Below are 27862 nucleotides of genomic sequence, written 5' to 3' on the forward strand. Positions count from 1 at the left end.
ATAGGATGATGAATTCCCTATAGGTTTTCTTTCAAAGCCGCTTTGTCCCTGTTTCCCTTTGTGTGTATTTTCGAACAACCTCTACGAATCCGAGAGCATTGCCTTTATCTTTCTTTTTTATCACATATAAGTAGGGACTGAGGCCGCAGAATTACTCTACTCCGCCAATCCCGCAAAGTATAGAACATTGTGGCTTGCGCAGCTCCTGAAGGTGGTATCGTGAGCAATGGACTACCATGCAGCAGAGGCCAACGGCCCTGGCACCCCCAACCCTGGAGATGACACACAAACGCAAGGAGATCATATCGACCCAGAACACGACCCTAATGCCCGCCAGTGCCGCTTTTGTCTTGAATATGTATCGCCAAGGTATGAGCGAGGCATCGGTCAGCTCTTTGGAAACCGCCCAGCGAAGAGGGTCTACTACAGCGAAGACGATGGAGGATATCTGATATCACCCTGCATGTGCAAAGGCGGTCAGCGATATGTCCATGAAGGCTGCCTGCAGCAATGGAGATACAACATGGCTGGCACGGATAACCAGTTTCAGTGCCCGACTTGCCAATACCAGTATCAACTGGAAAGGATGACGTGGGCGAAGAGGCTTCGAAGCCCTATCCTTGCCTTCGTGCTTGCTGTCTCAATAGTCATGTTCAGTATCTTCTTGCTCGGCTTCGTCGCGGACCCTATCATCAGTCTGTGGCTGGATCCTGTATCAACCGTCGGAGAAGGCATTGGCTTTTTCGAGTCAGATGTTGAGGATGAATTTCCACTGGGAGACCTGGACGAAAAAGGATGGTCGGTCCACTTCGTCAAGGGGATGTTTTCCTCGGCCTGCTTGGGTTTGTGAAGGCATTCTTCGCCATGGGTCCTTGGCAATGGTGGAATTTGCGGACTTCAGGCGTTATCGGCGGTGGTGCGAGACGCCGTGGAGGCACTGGGCGTGATCGAATGGAGAACATCAACCTGTATCTCGTCCTGATCGGCGTGTTCACATTTTTCTGGGTAAGCATGCACTACTCATCCCCTCTCTGTTTTGGAACTTATTACTAACTGTCAATCTCTAGGCTGTCTGGACAGGAACTCGAAAATGGACCCAACGCACATTAGACATGGCAAGCCAGAGAGTTCTAAATGTGCAGAAGGATGAGGAAGACGAGGAACAGCCCCAGGCTGAAGCTCCAGAGTCGAGGAAAGACCAATAGCTCCCGAGTATATTTCCTGTCCGATAATATCGCAGTCATTGCACTGGCATCGTCTTTGCCGTTGCCCGCGTTCTCTGGTGGCCGACGTGACTGTCTCTTACCTATCCATGCACACTCTTAAGTTGCCACGAAGATGCTCTTCCATATCGTGTCAACTAGTCTGTGTGCAGATATTGAGTGCCTTGTGATTGTCTTTTAGCTAGGCGTCTTGTCTATGCTTCTCCAGACTCGGTCCTTGGCCATCGGTTGATGTAGCCTCACTGTCAGCAGCTCTTTGGAGTTTCGCTGTCATGACTTCAGCTTACTCCTTACGGGAACGATACAAGCAGAAGCCTGGCCAGACCGATACATACATGTCCTGAAATTGCCTTTCTTATGATACAGAGGGTTTATATACAAAGCAAGTGACTCTTAAAAAAAAGGAAAAAGCCCGGGACTGTCCTAAATTACCTAGCCATGAATCGAAGAATAAAATTGCATTTCCATAAGTTACTGAATGGCATCATCTCGAGCAAAATTATATGTATGATTGAAGGCAATGCGTATGCAATGCATCAAATAGCTTTCTGGGGTCATGTCACCAAAAGAGGCTAGAGTCCGATCAGGATCCAACTCGAAAGCGGGTCGGCCACTCCTGCCGCTGTCAGTCATGATTGGCAGAATCGTTAATGACTTGGGGACAGAAGGTTGGAACTTGGGAGGGTCCAGATCCCAAACTAACAGGCTGTTAATTAAATTATTCACACCTTCGGCTGATCATCCGCTGCAGTTGGGTGGAAACATTTGTGATCTTATCTGCTGCGCTGTAATAATCACCACCCTGTCATCACTGCTGGAAATAAAGTGATGGAGCTTCGCTGATTGGCCTTGTCCACTTGTCTGTTTTAACATCTGTGGACGCGATAGCAGCTCAGCTTTGTTTTTGGGTGGTCGCTTCAACCCCTTTGTCGTATTTGCGCCTACGATTTTGACTTCGCAGTGCCTCCCCCACGGCCTGTCTGGCCGCTACCACCACCCGGAAGCAAGCAGCATCGCCCAGTTCTTCGTCGTTGACGGAGTCAAAGGGGATACTATCGCTACATCCTATCTTCAACCAAGACAATCGACCCGAGTCAATCGCATTCCCCGACGTACGGTACAGCAGCAGCGTATAGTTGCAGACAGCTTTCAATTGCGGGTTACCGTCCGATACGGCAAATTACAGGATAGCTTGGCGCAAAGTCTCGCACACGATCAAATAGCACAGCTGGCAGGTCGCCTATCCGACCAGCCAAACCCGACTTCTTCGTTATTCGATTCCTCCACTCGTTTCCTCTGAGGCCTTCGGTCTCTTCCACGAATCGCAATGCACTTCGCATACCCTGCGAGGAAAAGCTCGAATCCGCCGCCGTTCCTGCCACGATCCTCTAGAATATCGGCGTTGCGGAGGAACAGATTAAAGCTCGTTGCGGTTGCAGGCTTGAGCATCATATTCTTGCTCTGGCTCTTTTCCGGCAGTAAAACAAAAGCCAGTCCTCAGCGCATCATCACAGGGAACCCCCCAGTGGTAATCGTCACCGCATTTGAGGAGAAAACAGTCGGGTCCGAGTTCATAAGAAATGCCAAATCCAACAGAAGGGAATATGCAAAAATGCATGGTACGGAGCAAAAAGAATCGCAACATTCATGGCGCAAAAGATTACTGACATGGCACTCCAGGCTACAAGACTCACCTTGTATCGGCGAGCGACTATGACCTGAATGGCTCGCCCCTCTCTTGGGCAAAGGTGCCGGCGATGAGGCACGCCATGGCCAAGTACCCCAACGCAAGGTTCTTTTGGTACTTGGACCAGAACTCGTTGATCATGAACCCTTCCCTTAAGGTTGAAGACTATGTGATGAGTGCCCGCAAGTTGGAGGCCAACATGATCAAGGATCTGCCGGTCGTACCTCCGGACAGCATCATCAAGACCTTCTCTCACTTGAAGGGAGATGACGTTTCATTTGTGCTCACACAGGACAAGGAAGGCCTATCATCTGGTAGCTTCATAATACGCAATGGTGACTGGGCCGAGTTCTTCTTGGATACTTGGTTTGATCCATTATATCGAAGCTATAACTTCCAGAAAGCCGAGACTCATGCCTTGGTAAGCCCCCTAGTCTCAATCTTACGAGGTCTTGCCGCTTACGTGCAAACAGGAACATATCGTGCAGTGGCATCCCACCATACTGTCTAAACTTGCCATCGTGCCGCAGCGATTGATCAACGCCAATAGCAAGAGCGGTCAAGGCGACCAGTACAAGGAAGAAGACATCGTTGTGCGCTTTCCCGGGTGCACTACTGGATCATCTCTAAGTGAAGTGCAGTGCGAGGAAGAGGCGAAGCGATTCCTGCCCCAATGGCAAAAGGCATTTGGACTTTCTTAAGCGATGGCTGGACTGGGCGCGATTATGAAGCGGCTGACGGGACATTGACTCTTACGAAGACCATGGACGAGGGCACGCAAAGCGAAGGGTGTACGTAGCTGGGGTGGCTCCACCAGCAACTTAGCGTTTGATGCGTTTGGGGCATCTGTTGGGATCTATACACTTAGATATGGCGCTTTTCGGGGGGGGGCCGCAATGTGTTTGGCATGCGGCTTGTAGCATTTGCATTTACACGGCGGCTAGAGTGTAGGAAGTATACTGAATATTGACTTCTTACTTCAATGTTAGTTGTAACTGGCCGGCTTGGCCCATGGGCGTATAACCTTGCACAACATGCTTGCTTGCGAGGTAAAACCACATGGCGGGATGGGAAAATGCCAATCAAGTGAGCAACATGAGATATGTAGAGTACGTGATGCTCGAGCCTCGTAGTTTTGATTGCGGATCTCCAGTCTCGAGGTGGTACGACACTGTCCACTCGAGAACGAGAATACCGCCGTCCTCGGCACCTCCAGAGATTTCTTGTTGCTGTAGAAGGAAGAACAGGGAGGCCAGGGCGTGTAGAAAACATTGGAAACTTTAAATTACCATGAATCGCCCGAGAACTCTGGAAAATCGTCAGTCTGCTTGCGAGCCACGATATATATGGCGTATTGGTAGATCTGGATGCGATGAATGCGACGCAAGGGTAGGCTTGCCGTCGACAGTAGCCAGTTAGATTGCCGAGAAATGTCAGCTGTGCTGGTGCGACCGACTGACCTCGGATCAGATAAGATCAGATAACTCGCACTCGCAGAGCCGAGCTTAGCCTACTGGAGCTGTGGCCCCCGATCCATTGACTTACAAGTTTCCATCCATGCTGGCGCTATGAAAACTATGTTGATCAGGCAAGTCAAACCCGCATCCCCGTTCAACGTGGGACTGCAGCCCGACTGGGACACACTGTCCGTTGGACCTAAAGACAGTTTCCCGGCTCATTGGCTGACAACTTGTCACCCATGCCTTCTGGTGATGGGGATTCCCTTTGTTCTCTCTAGTCTGCATGTGAAGATTGATTGCCTGGGTGACTTGCTTTTCAGTAGCGTACAAGGAGACGAATCGGGAAGGGGTGCGGGTGCGGGTAAGCGGCTTCGCAGAACCCCCGAGATAAATGTACAGACACATCCCGAACTTGCCCAGCTCTCTTTCCAGTCAGTCAAGTAAATCGAATCAACCACCACTACTGAACAACACACTTCGAAGAACCTCTTCACACTTGGTTTCATCTCTGCCATCCCCACAACGCGCGTCCAATCCATCATCATCCTGCCCGTGCGTGATATACCAACTCACGTCAGTGAGGGCCATACTCCAGAGAAGCACCCCATCTGGGGATAAGTGTCGCAATCATGCCCGGCTCTACGCGCATGCCCATCAGCCTGCGAGAAAGCTTCGAGAGGGTGAAGCGGAACCGGCCGGCGAACTCGCTGGCTTTGATCAACCTTGATCTGTAAGTCGAAGCATCCCGTCTGCTCCTGTGTTTTCCTCCTCTCGGTCGGAGCCAAGAGGAAACGCCCGCCGTGCTAACCCGGCCTTCCCGCCTTCTATAGGGTACGCAACGTCGTCTTCTTCTTCTTCGTCTGGCGCATCATCCGACGCACTTTCTGGAAGCTGAAGGGCCGCGGTCTCTTTGGCGCCATTGCCGAGCTATATACGGACCTTCGCCGAATCCTCTATGGCTACTTCCTGCGCGCCCCGGGTGTTCGCACCCAAGTGAAGAAGCAGGTCAACGAGGCCCTCTCTCAGATGCAGGGCAAGATGATCCCGGCCGGCCAGACCCGATACCTGAGCTTGCCGAAAGAGCCGTGGACCGATGATGCCCTGCGCACCGAGCTCGAGACCCTCGCCAACATGGACCACACGCGCTGGGAGGACGGGTTCGTGTCGGGCGCCGTCTACCACGGCGAGGACGACCTGTTGAAGCTCCAGACCGAGGCGTACGGCAAGTTCACCGTCGCCAACCCGATCCACCCGGACGTTTTCCCCGGCGTGCGGAAGATGGAGGCCGAGGTTGTGGCCATGGTGCTGTCCCTGTTCAATGCGCCCCCTAATGCAGCTGGTGTTTCGACGAGCGGTGGCACAGAGAGTATCCTCATGGCTTGCCTGAGCGCAAGGCAGAAGGCATATGTGGAGAGGGGTGTTGCAGAGCCTGAGATGTAGGTTGGGAACTCGCAAAGAGCCCAATTGTCACCGTTTGGATTACTGATAAAGAAGTAGGATCCTGCCCGAAACAGCCCACACGGCCTTCCACAAGGCTGGCGAGTACTTCAAGATCAAGATTCACCTTGTCGCATGTCCCGCCCCCTCTCACCAGGTCGATGTCCACCGTGTATCCCGCCTCATCAACAGCAATACCGTTCTCCTTGTGGGCTCGGCCCCCAATTTCCCCACGGCATCATCGATGACATATCGGCACTGTCCAAGCTGGCCGTCAAGCGCCGCATCCCCTGCATGTAGACTGCTGCTTGGGGTCGTTCCTGGTTCCCTTCCTCGAAAAGGCCGGCTTCGAGACCGAGCCCTTTGATTTCCGCCTCAAGGGTGTCACGTCCATCAGCTGCGACACGCACAAGTACGGCTTCGCCCCCAAGGGCAACTCGACGGTTCTGTACCGTACACAAGAGCTGCGCACATACCAATACTTCGTGTCGCCCGACTGGAGCGGTGGTGTGTATGCGTCCCCCGGCATTGCCGGGTCGCGGCCCGGTGCCCTCATCGCCGGCTGCTGGACGTCGATGATGCGCGTGGGCGAGCCGGGCTACGTGGACGCCTGCGTGCAGATCGTCGGCTGCGCCAAGAAGATCGCCGAGCACATCACGACGACGTCGCCGCCCCTGTCGGCCGAGCTCCAGATCATCGGCCGCCCCCTCGTGTCCGTCGTCGCCTTCACCGCCCGCAACCTCAACATCTACGACATCGCCGACGCCATGTCCGCCAAGGGCTGGCACCTCAACGCCCTCCAGAACCCGCCCGCCATGCACATCGCCGTCACGCGGCCCATGGTCAAGGTCTGGGGGAAGCTCGTCGCCGACCTCGAGGCCGTCATCGAGGCCGAGCGCGAGAAGGAGCGCGTCCGCGCCGTCGAGGGCAAGGCCAAGGGCGCGGCCACGGGCGACAGTGCGGCGCTGTACGGCGTGGCGGGCAGCTTGCCCAACAAGACCGTTGTCGTCGATCTGGCGACCGGCTTCTTGGATCTCTGTACAAAGCTTGAATATCTTTTCTTTTATTACCCTGATGGAAGCATCTGTTTGTATGCTGGAGTTAAAGGGGGCGCATTTGAACTGAGTTTTGGAAGGTGATGGGTGGAAATATGTTTATACGCGCAGACAACTCTCGCTCTCTCTTATCCTTGACCCGTATATTCCTATCACTCATTGCTAGTTGTAGTGGTTGGAAGCTTGTGGCAAAACGTTAAGACGCATGTATTATTCAATACAACAGAAACAAACATAATACATTTAACATGGTCTGAATACATGCCCAATTCTAGAGATGCCCTAGGTATGGTGGTAGCAAATGCAGTTTGAAACTTGCACCAAAGATATAAAGGGGGGTCCCCAACCCTCCTTTCCTGGACCCTTCGGCCCCCGAGAACGCTGTGTGTGTGATATGAGCGTGTGTGCAAACATGATAGTTTCTCCTATTCTGAATCCCGAATCCAGCCACCCGCGCGTGCCTCGCCCGAACATGAGTATCGTCCCATATTGTCAAGCAAAGCTATGTATTCAGTCATACCACCCACCGCCCCCGTTGATCCTACAACCCGTCGATGGTGGAATTTGACCACCTCCCCATTGCAAACCAAACGATTTGTGTGTGTTTTCGATCTTTCCTCTCAGCTAGTTCGAATAGACCCGTTCTTCCCCCCCCCCCCCCCCCCTCTATATAGAGCCCAATGATAAAAGCTTCCACATCTTTCCTCTTCTCTTATCCTCTCCTTGGAGACCCTGAAACATCTTTGGTTTATGAAAAAACTTCCGACCGGGTCAAGTCGCTTTTGGACATTATCGTCTCATGTTCTTGTTCTTGGGGGATTATACTTGCACGACAAGATGGCATGGGCTCTCCTAATGGTGGCCAGTACTGATCTTATCCTGCGTACGTTGAGAAGAGTGCTCGTTCACCATGGAAGCAGTATCGCCGACCTGCTTACGCTCAGAAATTTCGGTGGCAAACGTTTTGAGCCGCTTAATGTTCTGTCTCGACGCCAATCCTCGGGATAACCACTCCCTCATGACTGCTGATTGCTATTGCAAAGGTTCCGAAGAGCTGGAAAGGCGGTTGAGATGTAGATAGACATTGGTACCGTACCTGAGACAGATATCATTGTTAGCATCATGTGCATAGTCGTAGTTTGTATTCGCATTAACTCACCCTTCCATGCTGATCAGCTTCAAATCGCCCCCTAAGTAGCGAGCATAAAGTCGTGAGATAGGTAAGCCGTAGCCGAACCCGGCCATTGGTGCCTTGAAATCGCTCTTATCGAAGTCGGGGTCCAAATTCGGGTGCGGTCGACGGTGGTATACATATAAGTCCAAACCAGCGGTATGGCGCTACGGGGGATACCTCCCCTTCGTCCGATATCTTGATGGTGATGTCTTCTCTGCCTTCGGCTACTATGACTTTGGTGACGGGGGAACTCCTGCTTGTCCTGGCCGTGGGTCTCGACCACGGCGCGCAGAGAGTTCTTCAACGTCTCGAAGAGCATGTGCGACAGATGGCCGGGCACGTACATGAAGTTCAAGTTGGGGTTGCAGACGAGCTGGATCTTGGGCGCTTCGAAGAGGCCGTAGTGGTCCTCGCACACGAACCGGGCGTTCTCGATGGCCTCCTGCGCGAGGTCCCGCACGTTGGTCTTGGTGCAGATGATGCCGACGTAGGTGGGGTCTCGGTGGTGGCTCTGGTCCGTCAGGGCGATGTGCTGGCCTATGAGCATGCGGATGCCTATCCGGGACATGTAGAAGCGGTCGAGGAAGGACTGTATGTTGTTGTCGATCTGCATTCGCTGGCGCTTGCGCTTGTACTCGAGGATGCCCTGCGCCATTGTCGTCACCACCCCGTCGTGCCGCCTCTTGATCTTGTTCAGCGTCTGCGAGAACTTCTGGTTGTAGGCCTGCAGGTCGGGCGGCCAGTCGCCGGAGTCGTCGACCATAGCGAAGTATCTCCGGGCCGCGTGCTGCTTCTTGCCCCCACTGCTGGTCTCGTTCATGGAGGCGTACTGGCCTGCCTCCAAACTGGGGTTGGGCGTGGCCTCGGACAGCATGGCCGAGGTCTTGCCGTTGAAGCGACCGGGCTTTAATAATCGCTCCCTTACTTGTTTGTCGAGGTCTGGCCGTGGAAGCGTGGTGATTTCCTGTTGTCACATGTCAGGGTCCGTGAGCTCAGCCTAAAGAAGTTGCGACCGCAACGATGGGAGGGGTGCTGTGTGTGTGGTGTTACTCACCTCAAAAGATTGTGCATACCAGTCCGCCACCCGTTTGACCGAGGGCATGTCGCTGAGGCCATCCGGGAGGGTGTTGAGCTCCTCTACTCGATGTGCAAGACGGATTGGGAGTTCTTCAGCGAGGAATTGCGAGGCTCGGAATAGAGTTCCTGTGGGAGAGGCTGGTGGGTTAGCATGCCAAGCAAGCGATGGAACAGCAAAGGGCGCAAACAGTGCCCGAATTGATGATGCTTGAGGAGTGACAGGATGCATTTTCTTTCTTTGGAACTCACCGATCGAGGGCTTCTCGCCGAACTGGACCATCTGCCTCAAGCTCACCCCAGTGGCCGGGAAGTTTGCATAGTGACGGATAGTATCCATCAGCTGGGTGGAAGCTTTCCAAGACATGATGGGGGATTATGGCTCTGGGAAGGAGCCGCCAGTGCTGCTGAAGACCGGCCGAGTCTGGAGGATGCTCAGGAAAAGCGCGAAAAGGGGCATTGGTGTTCCATGGAGAGAGAAGTTGGAGTGTTGTATGAGCCAGGCCAGGTCGTGTGATACGTACTTTACTGAAGTGTACGTACGGGCTTCGCTTCGGCAACAAGGAAAGTTGAATAGCAGCTTTAAAAGGATAATGGGAACTCTATGCCGAGTCCAGTCGAGCTAAGAGCACCCCTGTTCAAAGCCTTCAGGCCCATGCTGGACCCCGCGATTGACTATGACGGAACACGGACGTACACTCTACCGAGGTTCTATAACAGGGCATTTCATAGGCCTAGAGGCTGGCCTTAGTGACTCGGTGGGTAATATGCTCATGCTATGCGGCATTATGAGAGAGAGGTAAAGCACCTGGGTATCACACTAAGTCGACTACCGACACTTACCGCTACGAGTGAACAGTCCTTATTACTACCTTACTTACTCGGCATGGGGGTTTCTCGCCAAAAGGGGGCTAGTTTCTGGGTCTTCTATAGAAATTTTGCAAGTATAGAACCTGAAGCTGATGAAGCTTACCCCCACATGTGCGCAGCTGCAACTGTGAGTCTCAGATCTAGTGTTCTCAGGCGCGAACACACATCCTGTCTTCCGCCTGCGCGAAATGAGAGACAGCAACGGATGACGTAAAGTAAAGCCACCACCCCCCATTGCTGCTTATCTAAGGTATATGACTCTGGAGCATCAAAGGTGCATCCTATTTCCAGCTTTGCCGCGACAGTCGATCAATCAAGTGTGTAGGCTGCGAATATACTGGTAGGACGTCACTAATAAAAACACCTGGGAGCCTATGCCGATTCACTGGGATTGGAGGTTCCGGCGGTGTGCATTGGCCAATCCACTCGCTATGCTGCTTGTGGCTCGCCAGGCCAAAACTTCATCAGGTGCAACTCAATCACTCCAGATTGAATTGAAGCCATCTTGGCCTAACGTAAGAAAATGCAGCCGTGACATGTAAATAAAAGAACCGAGGCAACAGCAACGACAGCCCAATCTGATTCGCTCGCCTTGATCATCCAAACTACTCAATCCAACTTGCATGCATCATTGGCATCCATCCAGTCGCCATCTATTTGCATCCTTATATTGTACACCATTCTGTACACGCCACTCGCGCCTGATGCCGGAGGATTCAGAAGACGAAGCATTCTCTGAGCCGCGAACACCATCTCTTGATGGCGTCAGAAGCCAGGATTACTATACTGAGGATGGAGCCATCAGTCTATCACCGCCGCCCTCTCCTTCCATGAGCCTTCATTCATTGGGCATGTCTCCGCTCTCCCCGTTGCGACATTCCCCGGTTTTGCATCGTCCTGCAAAACCACATCATCCTGCAGTTGATCACGACAGCCAACAGGACTTGAGCCAGGATAGCCGAGATGTTCTCGTGCAAAGACTTAGCGACTTGGTCTCTAGGCTATCGGGCGATGGGGAGCTACTGGGAAACGGCATCGCCAACCTGCACGCAAGGGTGGACGAAATGGAGCACATCTTGAGCCAAAGCTCTAGCCCCAAAGCTCAGAAGGGACATGGACGTAATCCATCATCAGTCGATAGCTCCCACGGAGGTGCTTCCATGTTGTCGGGCCTACCGTCGTCAGTTCAGCCAAAGTCACCATCCCCGGAGCACCTTCGTCAGATGCTCGGAAGGCAGTCGTGCCACTGCAGTCGCACCAAAGTGAGTCGGAGGAGGCGAATCCAAGGCGGAGCAGTCATTTCGGAGATCCTTCGAATCATGCACGGAAAGTGCTGCGCGACGCAGAACAGCTGCACGAAGCATTACTAGGAGTCGTTGCAAACCTGAAAGCTCGGCAAGAAGAACAAGATGTAATTCCGTGTCCCCGTGTCCTTTTTGGCGTAGCTAACCTTCCCCCTTAGCACATCCATGCCCTGTTGATCACCAGGGCCGAGCGGGCGGCTCAGAGGATCATTTATCTAGAAGAACGCGTGCAGGAATTGTGAGTGTGCCTCCCAAGTCTATCTTTGTTTAGCCATGCTGATTTTGGGCCAGGGAGGAGGAACAAAGTGAAGGTGAGATGGACATACTCAACCTGCAAATCCAGCTGAGCGCTATCGAAGTTCAATGCATGGGTTATATACCCAAAGATGCCGACCCGGAGCTCATGGAGAGCATCAACCTCTGGAAAGCTGAATGGAATGCCGTGAAACGCAAACGAGCTCTCAGAAAAGGAGATGCTGCTGCTGCTGCGTTTGAGCCTCCCGAGGAGCATCGATTGCGAGCCTCTGCGGTGACCAGCGGCACACCAAACTAACGCGACTTCTCATCACGATCAACTTATGTGAAATACACTCCACGAATGTCAGGAAGAGTATGTTGTCAAGGCATCCTTCTTCATTGGAGTCTAGTACTGTATGGCTTGCTGGAATGCATCATCGACTGTCAGGCGTAGATCTGGGACCCTGGAATGGCATCGCATCGCCATTTGGCAGGTCTCGTAGAAACTCCGAACATACTGCGTGCGGCAAGCCCAGCACAGCAGGCCAAGGTTACTATTCTTAGGACAAGAACACCTCGACTTGGTGTGAAATCACAATTAAGGACGGCTGGCGTTTTGCGGTTCGCGCGCCGTATCTTTCCTTGGATACGAGGCATGCGCTACAACACCGTGCGGCACGGAGTAAGGACCCGTTGTCTCTACAGCCTTGTAAGTCTAACAGTATATCTGTCTGCCTGTTGGGGATTTTGGCACAGCGGCTTCTTGGGTGAAGATATCAGATAGGCGCTCAGAAACTGACAAACAAATCATACAGCCCAGTAAGGAGAAGAACTTTTACACCCGATGATATGGTCAGCCTGCCTTTTGATCGGCGATCCTGCAAGCACTGCTAGCCGAATATCCACCTCCAACAAGCTTCGCCTTAATGTATACCCTCCTTCGGAATGCGCGATGCATGCCTAGTGCTTGTATAGCACGAGGATGTATATAGTCCAGGTATGCCACTGTTGCCTGCCACAGTCAAATTCTGTGCCACATTTGCATACCCGATACAATGACATCCTTCCGATGTATCGCAGGCAGTTTCTCTTCGCAACTACATGCCCCTATATGCACAGCCTACGGAGTTTGTGTGCGAATTCGGGACGTCAAGCTCACAGGCTGTGTTGGTGTGGTGCTATTCCTATGGCGAGCACATGGTAATCCGCATACGGACCTGCCATAGTAGGAAGCAAGGTTCAGGCGGTGGTTTCATGGCGCCGGGGATGATATGTTCTTAGATGTCATAGTGCATTGTGTCTAATCCCCCGAATTCTTGGCGACAACGCCCAGTCAGCTTCCTTTCCGCCTTGGAGCGCGGGGTTTGGCAAGCTTGGCCGTAAAGCTTGTAGAGCTTCGGTGAACATGATAAGCAAACAGATGCAACTTCTTGACTGAGCTTGTCCAAGCCCCAGCCGTCTTGGGAAAGATTGGCAGACGGTTGGGCAATGTCAGATCTCGAATCTGCCTATTGTAATTACTACAATACTACAGTGATATCCATTGGGTAGATCTTGCACTTGAGGCATATCACATATTCCTCCTCAAAATGCCATGGTTGCCTGTAGACTAAGCCCCTTCAAGGCATCTTGCAACCAACCGTCGTATCTCGCAGCCAACCGTTGTCGTCGCCCTTGCACTGGTACTCAGCACTACGTCATACGAGCAACACTCCATCAAGCAGCAGATCATTCTCTCGACGGGTTCTGATTCGCCAGTTAATGACGACGGCGGCTGAGGGCCCCCTTGATCGCCAGAGTCGGAATGCTGCTTATGACGTTAGAGGTGAATCCTTCGAGAGATGTTGCGACTGCTATTCAGTACCGGCAGTGTGAAACTTGGAGACAGCCTTGCCAATCCATCGTATAGGAGTCGGCCCACACCACAATGCTGCTCGAGCCCAGGAGCCTGCATTAGTCCAGCAATCAGCGGGCTATAGGTTAGAAGAGACGGAATAACCTTCCCTAAGCAGGAACCTTGAAACCCGGGGGTAGCACAGTAGGGCCATTGGGGAATCCAGAAGGGCCTACCAGGCATGGGCGAGATGAGAACTTGTGGTATTTGTACCACTGTCCCTCCTTTCCAGATAATGCTGAGTGAGAGTTTGCTCCTCCCAGGTCTCTCTCTCATTACGAGTTCCACATCCCTCACCACTTAATAGCATCCCACTCTCTTCCCCCCTCCCTCATCAGAACGTTAGGTAAACATACACGCAAGGCACCCACGTAGATTAGCAAGAGACCCAACGTCACCCCATCCCCCAACCTTTCGCAAAACATGGCGTCGTCTCACGGGCCCGATAATGGAGAGAAAAGGCCTTCGAAGCGGAAGGACTCGGACATCTCGCGTTCGGAGATCGAGAACGCCCCGAGCCACGACGGCCACGCCCCCCACCACGAGCTGGACGAGGAGCAGCGCAAGCGGCTCGAGGCGTCGGCCAAGCTCGAGAACCCGCTGCGCGGCCTGAGCGCGGCGGAGCTGGCCCGGCGCGGCGCCGAGTTCTGCGCGCGGCACGGGCTCACGGCCGAGGACGACGTGCGCGCGTTCCGGCTGGGCGCCGTCATCGCCGGCAACCGGAACCAGTACGAGTACGACGCCGTGGTCATGCCGGACGGCCTGCGGCTGACGGACCGCGAGCGCGAGGTGCTCGGCCGCGAGGTGACGCACAAGTGGTCCCAGCCCACCATGCTGTACGCCGTCATCGTCATCTGCTCCCTCTGCGCCGCCGTCCAGGGCATGGACGAGACCGTCGTCAACGGCGCGCAGGGCTTCTACAAGATACAGTTCGGCATCGGCGACCCGGACTCGCAGAGAGGTATGTTTTTATTGCTAATATATTATACGTACACTATTTTAGTTGTGAGATATGAATAAAAAATGGAAATGGAGAAGAAGACTCAGAACCAGATACACCTAACCCCCTTTCCCTGACTTTCTTTGATGCCTTCTCATCGCCCAACTTATACCATTTTCTCCGCTTCTATACAGAACTAGGAGCTAACGCGAAGTAATTTCTTGTCTCAGACTCTTGGCTTGTTGGACTTGTCAACTGTTAGTAAAACCCACCTTGAGTATATGCCATATTGGCTTCCCCCTTTTTCACAGTCGTGGTCTGATGGGTTTTGTGTATAGCTGCACCCTTACATCTGCTGCGCGTTCCTGGGATGCTGGCTCACGGAGCCCATGAACAAACTGTTTGGTCGGCGAGGGACAGTGTTCGTGTCGTGTGGCATCTCTGCTGCTGCATGTTTCTGGCAGGCATTTACAAACACTTGGTAGGAGCAGCAACCCCCTTTGACAAGTGGTCAGTGGGCTGGGCATGCAGCTAATGATTTGCTCCCTTCAACGACAATAGGTGGCACATGTTCATTGCTCGATTCGCGCTCGGTTTGGGTATTGGCCCGAAATCAGCTACCACCCGTAAGTTGATATACACAACTTGAGACGCCCTAGTGCCCTATCCAGCCCCCCTCCTACAAAACGATGGCCCCAGATACTAAGTCTTATTTTCTTCTTCCCCGACAGCCATTTTTGCTGCCGAATGTTCTCCACCGAAGCTGCGCGGCGCCCTGGTGATGCAGTGGCAGATGTGGACGGCCTTCGGCATCATGATGGGCTACGTCGCGGACCTGGCCTTCTACTTCGTCCCGGACCTGTCCGGCATCCCCGGCCTGAATTGGCGCCTCATGATGGGCTCCGCCATGATCCCGGCCGTCATCGTCTGCGCCATCGTCTTACTTCACGCCCGAGTCCCCGCGCTGGTACCTGACCAAGAACCGCCACGCCGAGGCCTTCCGCGCCATCTGCCAGCTGCGCTTCGAGAAGGTCCAGGCCGCGCGTGACCTCTTCTACATGGACACCCTGCTCCAGGTCGAGCGCGAGGCCATGGACATCGGCCGGAGCAAGATCAAGGAGCTGGTCACCGTCCGCCGCAACCGGAACGCCATGCTCGCTTCGGAGGTCGTCATGTTCAGTACGTCGTTCCCTACTATTAGGAAAGAAATTTTCGTGCTAATGTCGTTTTACAGTGCAACAATTCTGCGGCGTCAATGCCATCGCATATTATTCGTAAGACTACTTATTAGACTTCGCCTTATATGATTTTCGATGGCAGGGGTCTATGCCAGGCAAGTTGGCTGACCATTTTTATCCTCTTCCAGCACCGAGATCTTCAAGGACGTCACAGGGAGCGACGTCACCGCCTTGGGTGCTTCTCTGGGCTTCGGCGTCATCAACTGGCTCTTCGCCATCCCGGCCTTCTACACTATCGATACGTTTGGTCGCCGAAATCTACTGTTGATCACGTTCCCGCTCATGTCTATCTTCCTCTTCTTCACGGGGTTCAGTTTCTGGATCCCCAAGGATAGTCCGGCGCACCTTGGCTGCATCGCGCTCGGCATTTACCTGTTCGGCGCCGTCTATTCTCCTGGTGAAGGCGTAAGTACAGTTTTTCTTAGGATGCTTTCACTTAATCGCTAGCGACCCTACTCCATTTTCACTGCTCCTTATCTTTTACTGTCCTTTTTGCTTGCGACAGCAGAACACTAACAGTCTCAATTACATCAGCCCGTCCCCTTTACCTACTCCGCCGAGGCGTACCCCCTCTACATCCGCCCCATCGGCATGTCCCTCGCGACGGCGACGACCTGGTTCTTCAACGCCGTGCTCTCCCTGACCTGGCCCTCGATCGTGCAGGCCTGGACCGAGCAGGGCGCCTTCTCGTGGTACGCGGCCTGGAACCTGGTCGGCTGGGTCCTGGTCCTCCTCTTCGTGCCCGAGACCAAAGAAAAGACGCTCGAGGAGCTCGACGCCGTCTTCGACGTGCCCCTGCGCCGCATCGCCCGCTACGGCGTCGACCAGGCCCTCTACTTCTGGGGCCACTACCTCCTGCGCCGCGACCTCGCGGCGCCCAAGCCGCCCTCGTCGGGCGACGTCCTGCAGTACACGGAGGATAAACGGCGGCAGAGCTCCGATGGAAGGGGAGAAGCTGCAGGTGGAGCACCACGATCCTACTGCTCGCGTCTAGAGCAGCGCGGAAGATGTAGTAGAGCTTATACACATTTACGTATTGTCAAAGGGGTGGGAAGCTATTCAGCGTCTGTGGGACGGTTCTTTGCATGTCAGCTATTTTACTGGCGTGGATAAATCATGAGGCAGGGAGACTAGATCTTGAGTGGTAAAGGGGGGGCATATTTCTTTTGGGGACGAAATCTGTCGCTTTTGCGTTAGTCAATACCCGAGGTCGTGAGTTTTGGATATTCTGATTAAGGGTTATCACGAACTTGTCAAATTCTTCAATTTTGCAACTCCGGTTTATATAAGCTTGCTTCCCAATCACTTATTCTATATGCTTTATTAAGCGAGCTCACTAGAAAATATATCTTCTTGACGGCGTACGGCTTATAGCAGAGAAGGATTCTTAACGGAGCCGCGGAAGTTTTTATGTAATTTTAAGTTCCATTCTTCTCAGACCGGCGTTAGACCGGCAAAAGCACTTTAAAGATGAAAAACAAAACGCGACTGGATTTCTTCTATAACTCGTCTTTGCAATTTCATTGTCTATTTAAGGGCTTGCACTAAAGCCCCCCGGGATTGGAATTCGGTTGGAATTCTTCTTTCTACTATAAAAAAGACTTTAATCCGAGGTCAAATCCACCTCCACCACCTTGCGCTTCTTGGAGTCAGGTGACTCCCTCCTCCTTCTTCCGGCGCTCCTCCTTGATATGAGGCTGCTGACCAGCGTGGCCACGCTGGCCACGCTGGACGCGGGCGCGAGCGCGATCCCGGTGGCCCCGGAACTGGTCCTAGAAGTTGTTAATTATTTGCCTAAGGATTTGAAAGTGTATTCATTACTTTCGACGTCGACCCCGAAACCTCGCAGGCGCGCGATGGCCTGCTGCCGCATATCCTCCTGCACTCTCTCAGCATGGCTGAGAGCCGCAGCAGGAGCAGCGGCGGGTGAGGCCTGGTTGAGGACCTCGCCCCGGCGAGAGGGGCTCTGCTTGGCTGAGAGCCTCGTTTTGCTCTCGCGTGATGATGGCCTCTTGGCAAAGACCCTCTGAAATGTAAGATGTTAGTAGATTGCACAGCATGATACCAGTATTAAGTTATACTAACCTCTCGAACGGTACGTGAAGCGGTAAGTAGCAAGGGGGCCGGTATCTGTGGGCAGGCGCTTGACATCACGGTAGCGCGGCAAGATGTTGGCTCCAGGAGGCGACCTTCTAGATCATCAGTATACTTGGACTTGGAAATACCCACGACAATTTGGGTGAATAGATATTGGTAAGGGGATCGGCAAAGAGACTTACTGCACATCATCACCAAATTGCGTTCCATGTGAAACGGCTCGGCCTTTCAAGGACTTCTCGGAGACCTCAGCAAGTCTTGAGGTCTCGCTGTTGCCCTTGAAGTCCGAGGTTCCAAGCTCCTGGACTCTGAATACTCGAAGCTCAATAACGCCCAGCTCACGAACCTTCTCCCGCTCGTTTTCCAAGCGCCAGCTGCTGCTATCATCGACTGGAAGTGTTTGTTAGGAAGATGAAAGTGAATATTTTCGCAGTTGCTATATGAAAAGTCCGCAACGGGAAGGAATATAAGGTTGTAGTCCTTTATGTGACGTAGGCTCATATGAGACGGAATGGTGGTGGTTGAGTCTTATTAAACATTGTACTTACCGGTTGCGACTCCAGCAAACTTGAAGGCCTGCTTAAAGACAGTTCCATCACGAGCTTTAGTGACTCTCTCCTTGATGTCGACTCTGAAGGGGCCGTCATGAAGATTGTTCTGGCGGCAAAGTTCGCCACGAATCCACTGGCCATCGGTATAGGCAGCAAGGTTCAACGTGTGTGGAATGGGCTGGTGATGGTCATAGGTCGGGTTGATTCGAACATGGATGGTGAATTCTTCACCGCATCGGCTCTCGATATACTTACTGGACATCTTGGTGCCATTCTCGTCAGGCTCCTGATTGTGGTCAGGATCAGCATACTCGAAAGCAGGTCTACCGCCGATCCAGATTGTGACCTCAATGGCCGGGACTCCGTCGATAATAGCCATTGTTGTAGCAGGTTGGCACGAGGGTTAGGGTTGTCTGGACTAGGGTGAGACTTGGGCGAACTCAGGGGTTAGGCGTTGTCGGCGATGTTAAGGTGTAGACGTTAGGGACCATGACAGATAGTAAGAGTAAACGTCAGTGGAGAAGTAAATGCGCGCAAAGGTTGAAACGTCGCATAGATTTGACAACCACAAAGGTATAGAGGCTCGATACCGGTATTGGTGCGGTATTAGTCAAAAGTGCCCAAACTGGTACTTGTTGCTGGCCAGTGTGCAGCCCACTACAATAAAGCAGATCTAGCCACGCAGAGGACGTGATAACTTGACTTTAGCCAAGTGCGATCTTGGTATTAGTGTTATTGACTGATTCCGATGCCGAAGAGCCGAAAAGAGTCCGTGTTGCGCGGTGCAAGAGAGATATTGCTGGTGTGGCAAAGGGATAGATATTGACGAAGAGATGGGTCGGTTTCGTCCAAGAAGAAAAATGTTGCACTGAGGTAGGCCTTTCCAAACTCAAGCGTCGCGATAGTTCAAGCGCTGTAAAGGAGTCGCCGTAGATGTCGGTGACTAGGCACTGCTTGCTAAGGGAAAATCGTCGCACAGATACAGACGATGCAGGAGAGTAGACGACGTCGTCGCAAAGTGAGAGGTGTCGGCGAGGTAGAGCTGACCAGTGGAGGAGGCAGTACTGAAAGAGAAAAGCGAATAATGTCTTTTCAACTGGCAATAATGAGTTGACAGGAAAAGGAAGCGATGAAGGAAAGGCTAGCACGAGCGTTACCAGCAAAGCCTGCGTATTGTATGATCCTGAAGCCTGGAAGTGAACAGTTGGGAAGAGTTATTTTGCTTCCCGACCATGGAGATCCCAATAGCCTTCTTGCAGAATACAGAAAGAAATTCTGAGTAGAGAAAGGGAAGAGGAGGTGGCGCAGATGAGGCTTGTTTCGAGTTGATAGCAAGCCGGTGTTTGCGACGCGACGGTGAATAGTAGGCAAACGTTGCCTTTTTCTGCCCGTTGAATATGCAATGATTAACAAAATTACGCAATGGTGAAGATGTGAATAGAGAGGAAGAAGAGTAACCAAGGCGAAGAGGCTTGATACTGTGGTTGACAGTAAGCCTGGCGAGTGTGCACTCGGTGGTGAACGGTCGGTCAAAGGTGCTCTTTTTCTTCTTGGCCGTGGCTTTGGGAATAATCGAAAGGGCAGGAAACTCAGGCAATCAAATATGTTCCATCCGATGTTACCGATTGTTCGCGTCGAAGAGTGGTGAACAACCGAGCTACGTATAAGACAAACCGTCACGGATTGGGAGGCACTTGATGTCGCAGACGAACGTGCTGGTGGTTAACCCAACCCGAATCGAGTTTTGCAAGTAAACCTTGGATAATCCAGCCTCGTCGCTTGTCCTTTCTTTGCAAAGTCCAGAGCTAGAAAGCCATTCTTGATTATGGGGAAGGAACGAAGGGGCAAAGGCGGTCACAACAGCCGAACGTGATAGAGCACTGCATCCACATCTCGAGTGAATCTCGTTCCGTCCGATCTCAAAGACACCTGCAGAGAATGCTTATTGAGATCTTGTTCACTGGCAGCTGAATGTCTAAAGCAAAGGTCAGCATGACACGGCATCCTATTGCTCATATGTCGTATCAGGATTTAGCTGAAAGCTCCCAACCAACTGAGAACCATAGAGCACGATGGAACTAACAGAACCTGCATGTCAGTCAACTTGGATTTCCAAGGAGCTTGCCGCCGCCCCTATAGGGGTACTACACGCTCCTAAGTAACAGTTACTAGTCAAAGCGAGCCTTGAACATAATACAGCCCAATTCAGGAGAGAAGATATTGCAATATGGCAAATATCAGCTTATGCTCGATGCCTGCTGCCTGCTGCATCTACTGTGCCATTTACTGTGCCATCTGCTGTGCCATCTACTGCTAGCATGTAGAAAAAGGCAGATTCATATAGCTCCCAAAAGGACCTCAAGGGGGTAGAACCCCAGTTGATCACTACTACTATACACAATTACCAACTACCGGTACGTACGGAGAACTATATATCGAGAAAAGCCACGGTAATGCTCCCTGTGGTTTTCAGCGTACAAGCCAAGAATTTCTCAAATCAGTGCTCTGTCATGACATCTTCAAGGAGATGGCAACAGCTCCATACTGACTCTCCTCCGTACAAGTCAATAGCACCTCGCTGGACAACAGGCAAGCCAAATTCGCATCAATGCCATCGAGCCCTGTTCTCCCTATCATACTCAGCTTGGCTGTAACCCTCGAACTTCCGCCCCATCTCTCGAGGGCTGATCTCGCTCGTGGTCGACTGGCCCAGCAGGCGCTCGCCGTAAAACTCGATGCGTTGGATGTCGAGATATCCCTCGATACGGCCTCCACCCAAGAACTTGATCCAGCCACGGTTGGAGTTCCCATAGAGGATGGGGCCCTCATCCTCCCGGCCTCGCCAGATGAACGACAACTCATCATGAGAAGACTGCCAGGGGCGTTGGTCGAGGAGGAACACGCCCTGATAAACGCCAAGCTCGAAGTCCCCCCAAAGTTTGCTGCCGGCAAGGGTGAGCACAAGCTCGAAGTCTTCTCCATAGTGCGGCCACTCTCCGGAGACATAGGGGGAAGAGATGGCATAGCGGCCATTTATGAAACTAGAGGTTCCAGACGCACTGGGCTGCTGTTGTCGGAGCCGGATCGTCCGGAGCCGGAACTGGCATGCTCGGTGTAAGACGGAGGCGGCTCATCATATCTATCCACAGGGTCGTTGTGGTAGCCGTGACCCAGAGCACTAACAGGTTGATAAGCAGCCTTGCGGGCAGTCACTTCGTGCGACCCCGTGGTGCTGGGTCTTGCTTGGGTGTCTGGGTAGACTTGGGTTTCGGAGCCGGCTTCGGCTTTGGCGTGACAGTCTTGGGTTTGGATGGTGCCGTCTTCTCCTTGACAGGCTTCGAGGGGGTGGAAGCTTTCGGGATGGTAGCGGTGGTCTTCGCCTTCTTGGCTCCACTCTGAGCTGTCGAGGTGGTAGTGGTGCCCTTGGAGACGGTGATGTTGATACCGCCGACGTTGACCGTAACATCCACACTCTCCTCCGCCTTTCTCTTCGTTCCCGTCTTTTCCCGGCTGTGCCAGCAGCAGCAGCAGTAGTAGCAGCAGCACCACTGCCCCCCTTGAGCGCCTTCTTGGCCTCGCGGTCGAGCTTGGTCCACTCCTTCTTGAGCTCGCCTTTCAGCTTGGACACGTGAGCGGGCACTTTCAGGGCGCCGGCCTTGTTGACGGCGTCAAACAGCCGCATGCGCGCCACGGCCCTGGTCTTGGAGGGCGGCAGGCCGTAGTGGATGAGCTGGGCCTCGAACCAGTGCGCCGGGTGGTCCTTGTCGCTGCCCGACTGGAAGTGCGTCTTCAGCTCGGCCAAGGTGGCGCGACGATGGCGGTTATGGCCTGATGCCTCGGCGTACAGGTCGCCGTTGGCGAAGGCAAAGCCATCTCGCGACACGGGGCTGTCGAGGCCATGACCGTGTTGAGGCTTGTCCAGCAACAGCAAGTGCTGAATCAGAACACAATTAGAATCTGCAAGCAATTGATGATAAGAAACTGTTTGGCACCCAAGTACCCCAGAACAGGAAGTGAATTGACTTTTGTTAAATGGGAAGCAAAAGTCACGAGGGAAACAAACCCCTGTTAAGCTTTACCCCATGGCGGCTATCAAGGAACTCAGTGTTGGGATACCTGAGAACCCCGCGTCTAACCCCGACTATCTCAGTAAGAACTTCTACATTATATGAATTATGCTGGTTCTACATATAACCCTTTGGAAGGTGTAATTTCGTTCGACCCAGTTTGATTGATACCACAGAAGAATACCGTTGACATATGTGCCAATGAGAGAGCTGCCCAGTACCTTACAGCATTGAGGTGCATTCCACTCAAAAGACCCCACCACCGTAGATCGCGAATTTCAGAGCAATTAAAGCAACCCGCCGCTGTCCAACTACCTATGTCATCCGCGAGCCAGGCCATACCACAACAATGGACGCGCCGACCACGAACCCGCTCCTGGCGCCGCCGGAGCTCTCGCCGCTCGAGCAGGAGGTGCTCGAGGAGTACGAGCGCCTGGCCGAGAACATGAAGAACGTGTGTTACTACACCCAACCACCAAACAGGTGCTAGGCTAGATCAATCAATAGCTAACTCAACTCCACATCCACAGCTCGCAACCGTCCTCGACACCATGGCCTCGCAGCCCACGACCGAGATCCTCGACGGGCTCCGCGAGCTCGAGCGCAAGACCAGCCTGGTCTTTACGTTGCTCAAGGCGAGCGTCTACAGCATCGTGCTGCAGCAGGAGATAGGCTGGGACCAGCAGCAGGGCAACGGCGGTCAGCACTGATGTTAACGCGCCATGCTGCCCAACGCGCACACGAAGAAGTCCTGGGTGGAAAGGAGGGGGGCAAAGGGTGGCAGAGAGATGACGACCGTTGGGAAGGCCTGGATTTATACCTTCTTTCTATGGATGCAGATCTTCTTGCGCCCTGTCCCAGATTGCGCGACCTAAAGGCCAACAAGATTTATTCTCGCCTGCCGTCGGGTTCGAGGGGGGCTCTCGAGTACTCTCACTGCGTTTTGAAAGATGCACGAGACCCATGGAGGCAGAAGCCATCACGAAAAAAAAATGGAATGAGATCATGAATACAATGAGATGCGCCTGGAGGCGTAAAGATACCCATAGGATGATGCTCTTGTACAGAATACCAAAGCATGTCAGTCTTGGGCAGGAGAGCACATATAGCCAGCAATGCAAGTGTTAACTAAGGGGTTCAGTCCGCCCGCCCAGCCGTCTTGAAGCTGTGGGCAGTTTGTGTATGTTTGGTCTTTGTCTACAGTATTGATACAATTATACAGCTCGACGCCGGCTATGCCTGGATTGCTTATAACACATTGCCACCAAAGTACACCTTTCGTACATCGACCAGCTTCTTGCCACGTCCGATGGCAATTTCATTCGGGTCTTTCTGGTTCGTCAGAGCCTCGAAGCAAGCCTTGACAGCGTTCATGGGTTTTCTCGCCCGGGGCATCTTGGCAGCGATATCGTGAATGCCGCAGGCGCGGAACATCTCGAAGAAACGAGCCGAGGCGCGAAGACCAAAGCCTGGCAAGAGATGTTAGTAGGCACACGTGAACACGGTGGGTTGTTGATTCTTACCAGGAGGACGGGCATCCAGCTTGACGATGGTGCCTCCGAACTTGGCCGTGACGGAACCATATATCGTACGTTCTTCGTACCTGGGAACCGGCTTCATGTTCCGAATGGCCATCAGTTTCGCCTTCTGCATCGCAGCGCCACTCTCCACCGACTTGGCTTCACCAATGCCTAGACGTCCGTTCTTGTTACCGGCAATAGCCAGTACCCAAATGCTTCGGATCTTTCCCAGACGGGTCTGGTTGTGGACCTGACGTACTACCAAAACCTTGCAAGTAAGCTCAGTCAGCATCTCCCTGACTGTTAGACCAGTTCGCCTCTTCAAATCCTGATAGATACCCTCATCGTCAAGACCTTGGTCCTCAGGATCAATGGGGGTCTGGTAGATTCCCGCTATACCGGGAACGTCCCTTGCCCAAGGTAGGTGCCAAGGCGGTATCCGAAGGTGTATTGTCGTCGTTCAACATGGAGCGCTCGAATAGAAAGTCGAGTGATGCGGTTAGGTCATCTGTTCCGGCTGGGTCATCTGTTCCGTCAAAGACTTTCGCCCTCTCCGCCTGGGCGGTCACTTTAGCCAATTGACCCTTGACCCACTCCTTCTGCTCTTCACTGAGGGTCGGGTCGTTCAGCTTTTGTTCCATCCAAGCCTTCGCCTGAGAGGCCTCGGCTTCTTTACCGAACCTGGCGAGGTCGTTCACAAACTCCCTCTCGGTCAGCCATCGTATCTTGGGGTTGAATTCTGGCGTGGTGTGTTTTTGGGGGCGCTTGTCGATTACGGGGGCGATCCGGCTGAAATCGTCGAGGGAAGGGTATTTTATAGGCGTCAACTCGGAGACGACCTTGTATCGTCAGATCCTTGGGATCAATGGCAGCCTCACCGGCCTGGAGAGCTTCCATTTGTTCGGGGAATAGTGCTTCTTCAGGACCTCGATTTCCTCGGGGTGTATGGCTGGAAGTTTTCCTCGGTGAATTTCTGGATCTTCTCAGGCGATGTCAATCCCATTTCCTCAGCCCGTATGCTCTTTGAATCTCTGCTTTTTCCGGGCCTCTAGATGCGCCGAGCTGTGGAAAGCGGCATTGCATGTTGGTGTTGCCGGCTTGAGCGCAGCGGCAAAGCGCTTCGAAAGCAGACATCTTGCTGGGCGTGCCACACTCATCGCATCGTCTGGGTGAAGCAATACAAGACACCCAGGATGCGTTTCAATGGCTTATTGGAGGGTATCGCAGCTTGCGTCGCTCGCGTGGGAGTTGGCAGCTCCATTAAACGGGCCTCGATAATTTTTTTGGAGTAGCTAGCGGATATACTGTTCCGCCGAAAAAGGTGTGTCTTCCATTGGGACAGGATCGGGGAGGAGGTACCTAACCTACTGTACCTGATGGCCTCTTGAGCTTGGACCGTTCTACGACAACTGCTGTTACCGTATTGGCTGGACATTTTGGTGCCGCTTAAAGCCTAACTTGAGCGGAGGTGGTTCTTCGATAAGGACATTCATCCCTACCTAACCTAAGGTAATCAGTAAAGTACATGTCAAGTAGGAGGCAACTGGACTTTCGCATCCTAAGATCAACAGACATTGCCGCCCATCAATTCATTGAATTGTTTACAGTCTTTTGAGGCGCTACCCATGGCGTTCAATTGCCTCCACCCGGGATGACGGCTCATCTGTGCGTGTGAACGAGCCCACTATGCGCCGGTTCGTCGAACCATTACTTGGGGAGGTCCGACCAATCAGCAGCACTGCGCTGTTGCACTCAACTCTGCTGCAGTCTTGAAACAGGAGTTCCGCCAGGATCGTGGCCCACGATTTGTCGCCCTGATACCGAATCAGGCTTAGTTGTCCCTGCTTGCCGTTTCTGATGCGGGAGCTTCAATCTGATGTTCCCGCTGTCTTTCTGGCTTTCTATTGAATGGCTTGCAAGTGCAATACTTTCTTCCACCTCCCTTCCTTTCACATTGTTTCTTCGCCCGTAAATCTATCTATCTTCTTTTGTTTGTGACTGGTGCACTATATTCGTTCATTTTCGACTTGCCCTCTTTTTCTCTTCACCTATTCGAGCCTCCATCGCCTTGATACCCATTTCTTTCCACCTCGCTAGACAAACGTCAGGAACGTCGCACACCCGCATCCGCACTTAATATATCCTCATCATGGCTCCCGGACAATTCGACTGGTTTCTCAAGATCGGCGCCACGCCAGAAGCCGTTGCTGTCTTGAACGATCAACCCATCCTGTTCACAATCCTGTTGGTCGCTCTCGTTGCTATCATCCTTGAGTGTACCTTCTCTGGTACATCCACCACGCGACGCTGAAGCCGGAACAAATGAAGAAGAAGACGGATAAAAAGAAGGCGCCCCCAGCCAAGAAATAAGAAGCTCCTCAACCTGGTTTTGCTTCTCTCAGCGCTAGACGGGATCGTAGCGCGGTGCGATTCGGACTTCTCCCAACCATGCGAGCCGTCCGAGCTCCCTGTGGGCGATGTCTCTCGATCACACACCATGGCCAACAAATTCAGACAGCAGGGCTTTTCACTATACTTGGCCGATGTGGTGGATGATGAGGCTCATTGCCTGGGCCGCGGAAGTTGGAGATTTGGCTTGTCAAACGGGTTTCCTGGCCGTTTCGAAGCGGCTTTGCTGGCGGGCTGCTTCTGGTACTTACAATACGTCACAAAACTTCTCGTATATATGAGACTCTCAATATGAACCAGTTTAACCCTCCATATATACTTCTTGGCCTTGGTTGAAATGTCTCGACTGCAGGAACTGTTCCCTTCGTATGGGTGCTCGGATTGATCTCGTCAAAGGCCCAACCGTTGCAGGGACCTTGTGAATCTGGAGACTTGGCTTTATTTCCCATTCCATGAGGAGTATTGTCCTCTTGGGTATATTCATCTTCATGTGTTTCCTGACCTGTGAATGCTGACCAACAACTGGCCTCTACTTCGGGCGGCTCATGATCGCTCATGTCGTTTTCGAGTTGCACAGCCCAGTACGCGGATAGCTGACTTTCATCTTGCTCCCAATTATCATGTTCATAATCGATTAGTTCACGTCCTTCGCCCCCTGGCCTCATTGGAGATGCATCGTCTGGACAGAGCCGGGCTTCTACATCGTCTGGGGTAGCCTCTAGTTTGTTGTGAGCCTTTTTCGCAGCAGACTGGATATTGATCTTGTTCCTCAAGTTCGATCTCAACAGTGTCCACAGATGTTTTTGCAATGAGTTATGTTGTCGATCAGGAGCCATTTCATCATAAATAGGAGGCCCTCGTCATTCTTGTTGGAAAGGGTTGCAATTTTGTCTTGCAGGGTTTGCCGCCATGTACCGGCGTTTTCAATGATACTGGCAATCAGAGGCAATTGCCGGGAATGATGCCGAGTCAACTATGTCACAGATGAGTATGTGACTGTCTGATCTGAACAGCAGTTGACTGACCTGCATATAGTGTGCGTTCCACATTGCTGGGGCTACATAAGAAGAGTTGGTGGTATTGGGGTTATCCCTTGTACGCCAGCGAATCTGGGCCTGATCCCTATCATTCTGTAAAGTGCCGCAACCGTCAACTGGGCAGTACATGTGCGCCGGTCGCGGCTCGCCTCATCGATTTCATCTTGAGTGACAGGCGTACCTGGCATCTCTTCAGCTTGCGCTCCGGTATCATCAGAATCGTGTAGTTGAGCATACATGAACTCTGGTCGGGCGACAGCTCTGTGATGTCTAACTCTTCCCGCACTTGGCTGAGATCGTGACTGGGGTTGACGAGCCGACGGCCATGAACGATAGAGCGGTAATCTAGGCGGCAGAAAAAGCCCCTCTATGGAAGTGGTAACTGCTTCAGGGGTGAAATCAATGATGCCGCTTTGTCAGGATGGTCCACTTCGAGATAGATGTTTGGTTGTTCGCTGTCGTTGGTCTCGTAGGTGATCTCTGTACACACTGCAGACAGCCCAAGAGACGGCCACAGCTGCATGCGGTCAGTGAAAAGGGACTATGGTATAGAAACAAAGAAGGGCGTTGGGCTTAGCTAACAGGCGA

The 27862-nt window shown here is 52.8% G+C and overlaps 11 protein-coding genes across 11 annotated transcripts; 6 read left to right on the plus strand and 5 right to left on the minus strand.

The window, feature by feature from the left end:
- Positions 1 to 226: 226 nt before the first annotated feature.
- Positions 227 to 1205, plus strand: PG994_002000 (uncharacterized protein; the record flags this gene model as incomplete). The annotated part of the gene is made up of 3 exons (XM_066853409.1): positions 227 to 842; positions 902 to 1005; positions 1068 to 1205. 3 exons carry the CDS (start codon positions 227 to 229, stop codon positions 1203 to 1205), a joined length of 858 nt encoding a protein of 285 aa, XP_066721550.1.
- A 1345-nt stretch (positions 1206 to 2550) lies between these two features.
- Positions 2551 to 3611, plus strand: PG994_002001 (alpha-1-2-galactosyltransferase; the record flags this gene model as incomplete). Its single annotated transcript, XM_066853410.1, has 3 exons — positions 2551 to 2842; positions 2904 to 3331; positions 3384 to 3611. The coding sequence occupies 3 exons, from the start codon at positions 2551 to 2553 to the stop codon at positions 3609 to 3611; spliced, it is 948 nt and encodes a 315-aa protein (XP_066721551.1).
- Positions 3612 to 3992: 381 nt separating this feature from the next.
- Positions 3993 to 4469, minus strand: PG994_002002 (uncharacterized protein; the record flags this gene model as incomplete). Its single annotated transcript, XM_066853411.1, has 3 exons — positions 3993 to 4139; positions 4200 to 4218; positions 4456 to 4469. The coding sequence occupies 3 exons, from the start codon at positions 4467 to 4469 to the stop codon at positions 3993 to 3995; spliced, it is 180 nt and encodes a 59-aa protein (XP_066721552.1).
- A 530-nt stretch (positions 4470 to 4999) lies between these two features.
- On the plus strand, positions 5000 to 6946 carry PG994_002003 (uncharacterized protein; the record flags this gene model as incomplete). The annotated part of the gene is made up of 4 exons (XM_066853412.1): positions 5000 to 5100; positions 5201 to 5806; positions 5865 to 5977; positions 6075 to 6946. 4 exons carry the CDS (start codon positions 5000 to 5002, stop codon positions 6944 to 6946), a joined length of 1692 nt encoding a protein of 563 aa, XP_066721553.1.
- Positions 6947 to 7894: 948 nt separating this feature from the next.
- PG994_002004 (kinase) lies at positions 7895 to 9497 on the minus strand (the record flags this gene model as incomplete). Its single annotated transcript, XM_066853413.1, is given in 6 exon segments — positions 7895 to 7958; positions 8022 to 8200; positions 8214 to 8263; positions 8280 to 9000; positions 9091 to 9239; positions 9363 to 9497. 6 exon segments carry the CDS (start codon positions 9475 to 9477, stop codon positions 7895 to 7897), a joined length of 1278 nt encoding a protein of 425 aa, XP_066721554.1. The 5' UTR covers positions 9478 to 9497.
- Positions 9498 to 10684: 1187 nt separating this feature from the next.
- On the plus strand, positions 10685 to 11837 carry PG994_002005 (uncharacterized protein; the record flags this gene model as incomplete). The annotated part of the gene is made up of 4 exons (XM_066853414.1): positions 10685 to 11242; positions 11332 to 11391; positions 11443 to 11522; positions 11576 to 11837. The coding sequence occupies 4 exons, from the start codon at positions 10685 to 10687 to the stop codon at positions 11835 to 11837; spliced, it is 960 nt and encodes a 319-aa protein (XP_066721555.1).
- A 2001-nt stretch (positions 11838 to 13838) lies between these two features.
- Positions 13839 to 16706, plus strand: PG994_002006 (uncharacterized protein; the record flags this gene model as incomplete). Its single annotated transcript, XM_066853415.1, has 8 exons — positions 13839 to 14376; positions 14841 to 14865; positions 14917 to 14981; positions 15087 to 15280; positions 15336 to 15534; positions 15590 to 15629; positions 15722 to 15998; positions 16113 to 16706. 8 exons carry the CDS (start codon positions 13839 to 13841, stop codon positions 16704 to 16706), a joined length of 1932 nt encoding a protein of 643 aa, XP_066721556.1.
- A 536-nt stretch (positions 16707 to 17242) lies between these two features.
- On the minus strand, positions 17243 to 18620 carry PG994_002007 (uncharacterized protein; the record flags this gene model as incomplete). The annotated part of the gene is made up of 5 exons (XM_066853416.1): positions 17243 to 17365; positions 17428 to 17617; positions 17693 to 17785; positions 17873 to 18080; positions 18239 to 18620. The coding sequence occupies 5 exons, from the start codon at positions 18618 to 18620 to the stop codon at positions 17243 to 17245; spliced, it is 996 nt and encodes a 331-aa protein (XP_066721557.1).
- A 2226-nt stretch (positions 18621 to 20846) lies between these two features.
- On the minus strand, positions 20847 to 22549 carry PG994_002008 (uncharacterized protein; the record flags this gene model as incomplete). The annotated part of the gene is made up of 4 exons (XM_066853417.1): positions 20847 to 21341; positions 21425 to 21641; positions 21712 to 22175; positions 22535 to 22549. The coding sequence occupies 4 exons, from the start codon at positions 22547 to 22549 to the stop codon at positions 20847 to 20849; spliced, it is 1191 nt and encodes a 396-aa protein (XP_066721558.1).
- Positions 22550 to 22657: 108 nt separating this feature from the next.
- On the plus strand, positions 22658 to 23018 carry PG994_002009 (uncharacterized protein; the record flags this gene model as incomplete). The annotated part of the gene is made up of 2 exons (XM_066853418.1): positions 22658 to 22762; positions 22839 to 23018. The coding sequence occupies 2 exons, from the start codon at positions 22658 to 22660 to the stop codon at positions 23016 to 23018; spliced, it is 285 nt and encodes a 94-aa protein (XP_066721559.1).
- Positions 23019 to 23556: 538 nt separating this feature from the next.
- Positions 23557 to 24725, minus strand: PG994_002010 (mitochondrial 37S ribosomal protein uS5m; the record flags this gene model as incomplete). Its single annotated transcript, XM_066853419.1, has 4 exons — positions 23557 to 23777; positions 23832 to 24182; positions 24235 to 24567; positions 24605 to 24725. The coding sequence occupies 4 exons, from the start codon at positions 24723 to 24725 to the stop codon at positions 23557 to 23559; spliced, it is 1026 nt and encodes a 341-aa protein (XP_066721560.1).
- Between the last annotated feature and the right edge of the window lie 3137 nt (positions 24726 to 27862).

Source organism: Apiospora phragmitis, assembly GCF_038363925.1.
Source record: "Apiospora phragmitis strain CBS 135458 chromosome Unknown utg000002l:1.0-5516284.0:1.0-5523493.0, whole genome shotgun sequence".
NCBI classification, from domain to species: Eukaryota; Fungi; Ascomycota; class Sordariomycetes; order Amphisphaeriales; family Apiosporaceae; genus Apiospora; species Apiospora phragmitis.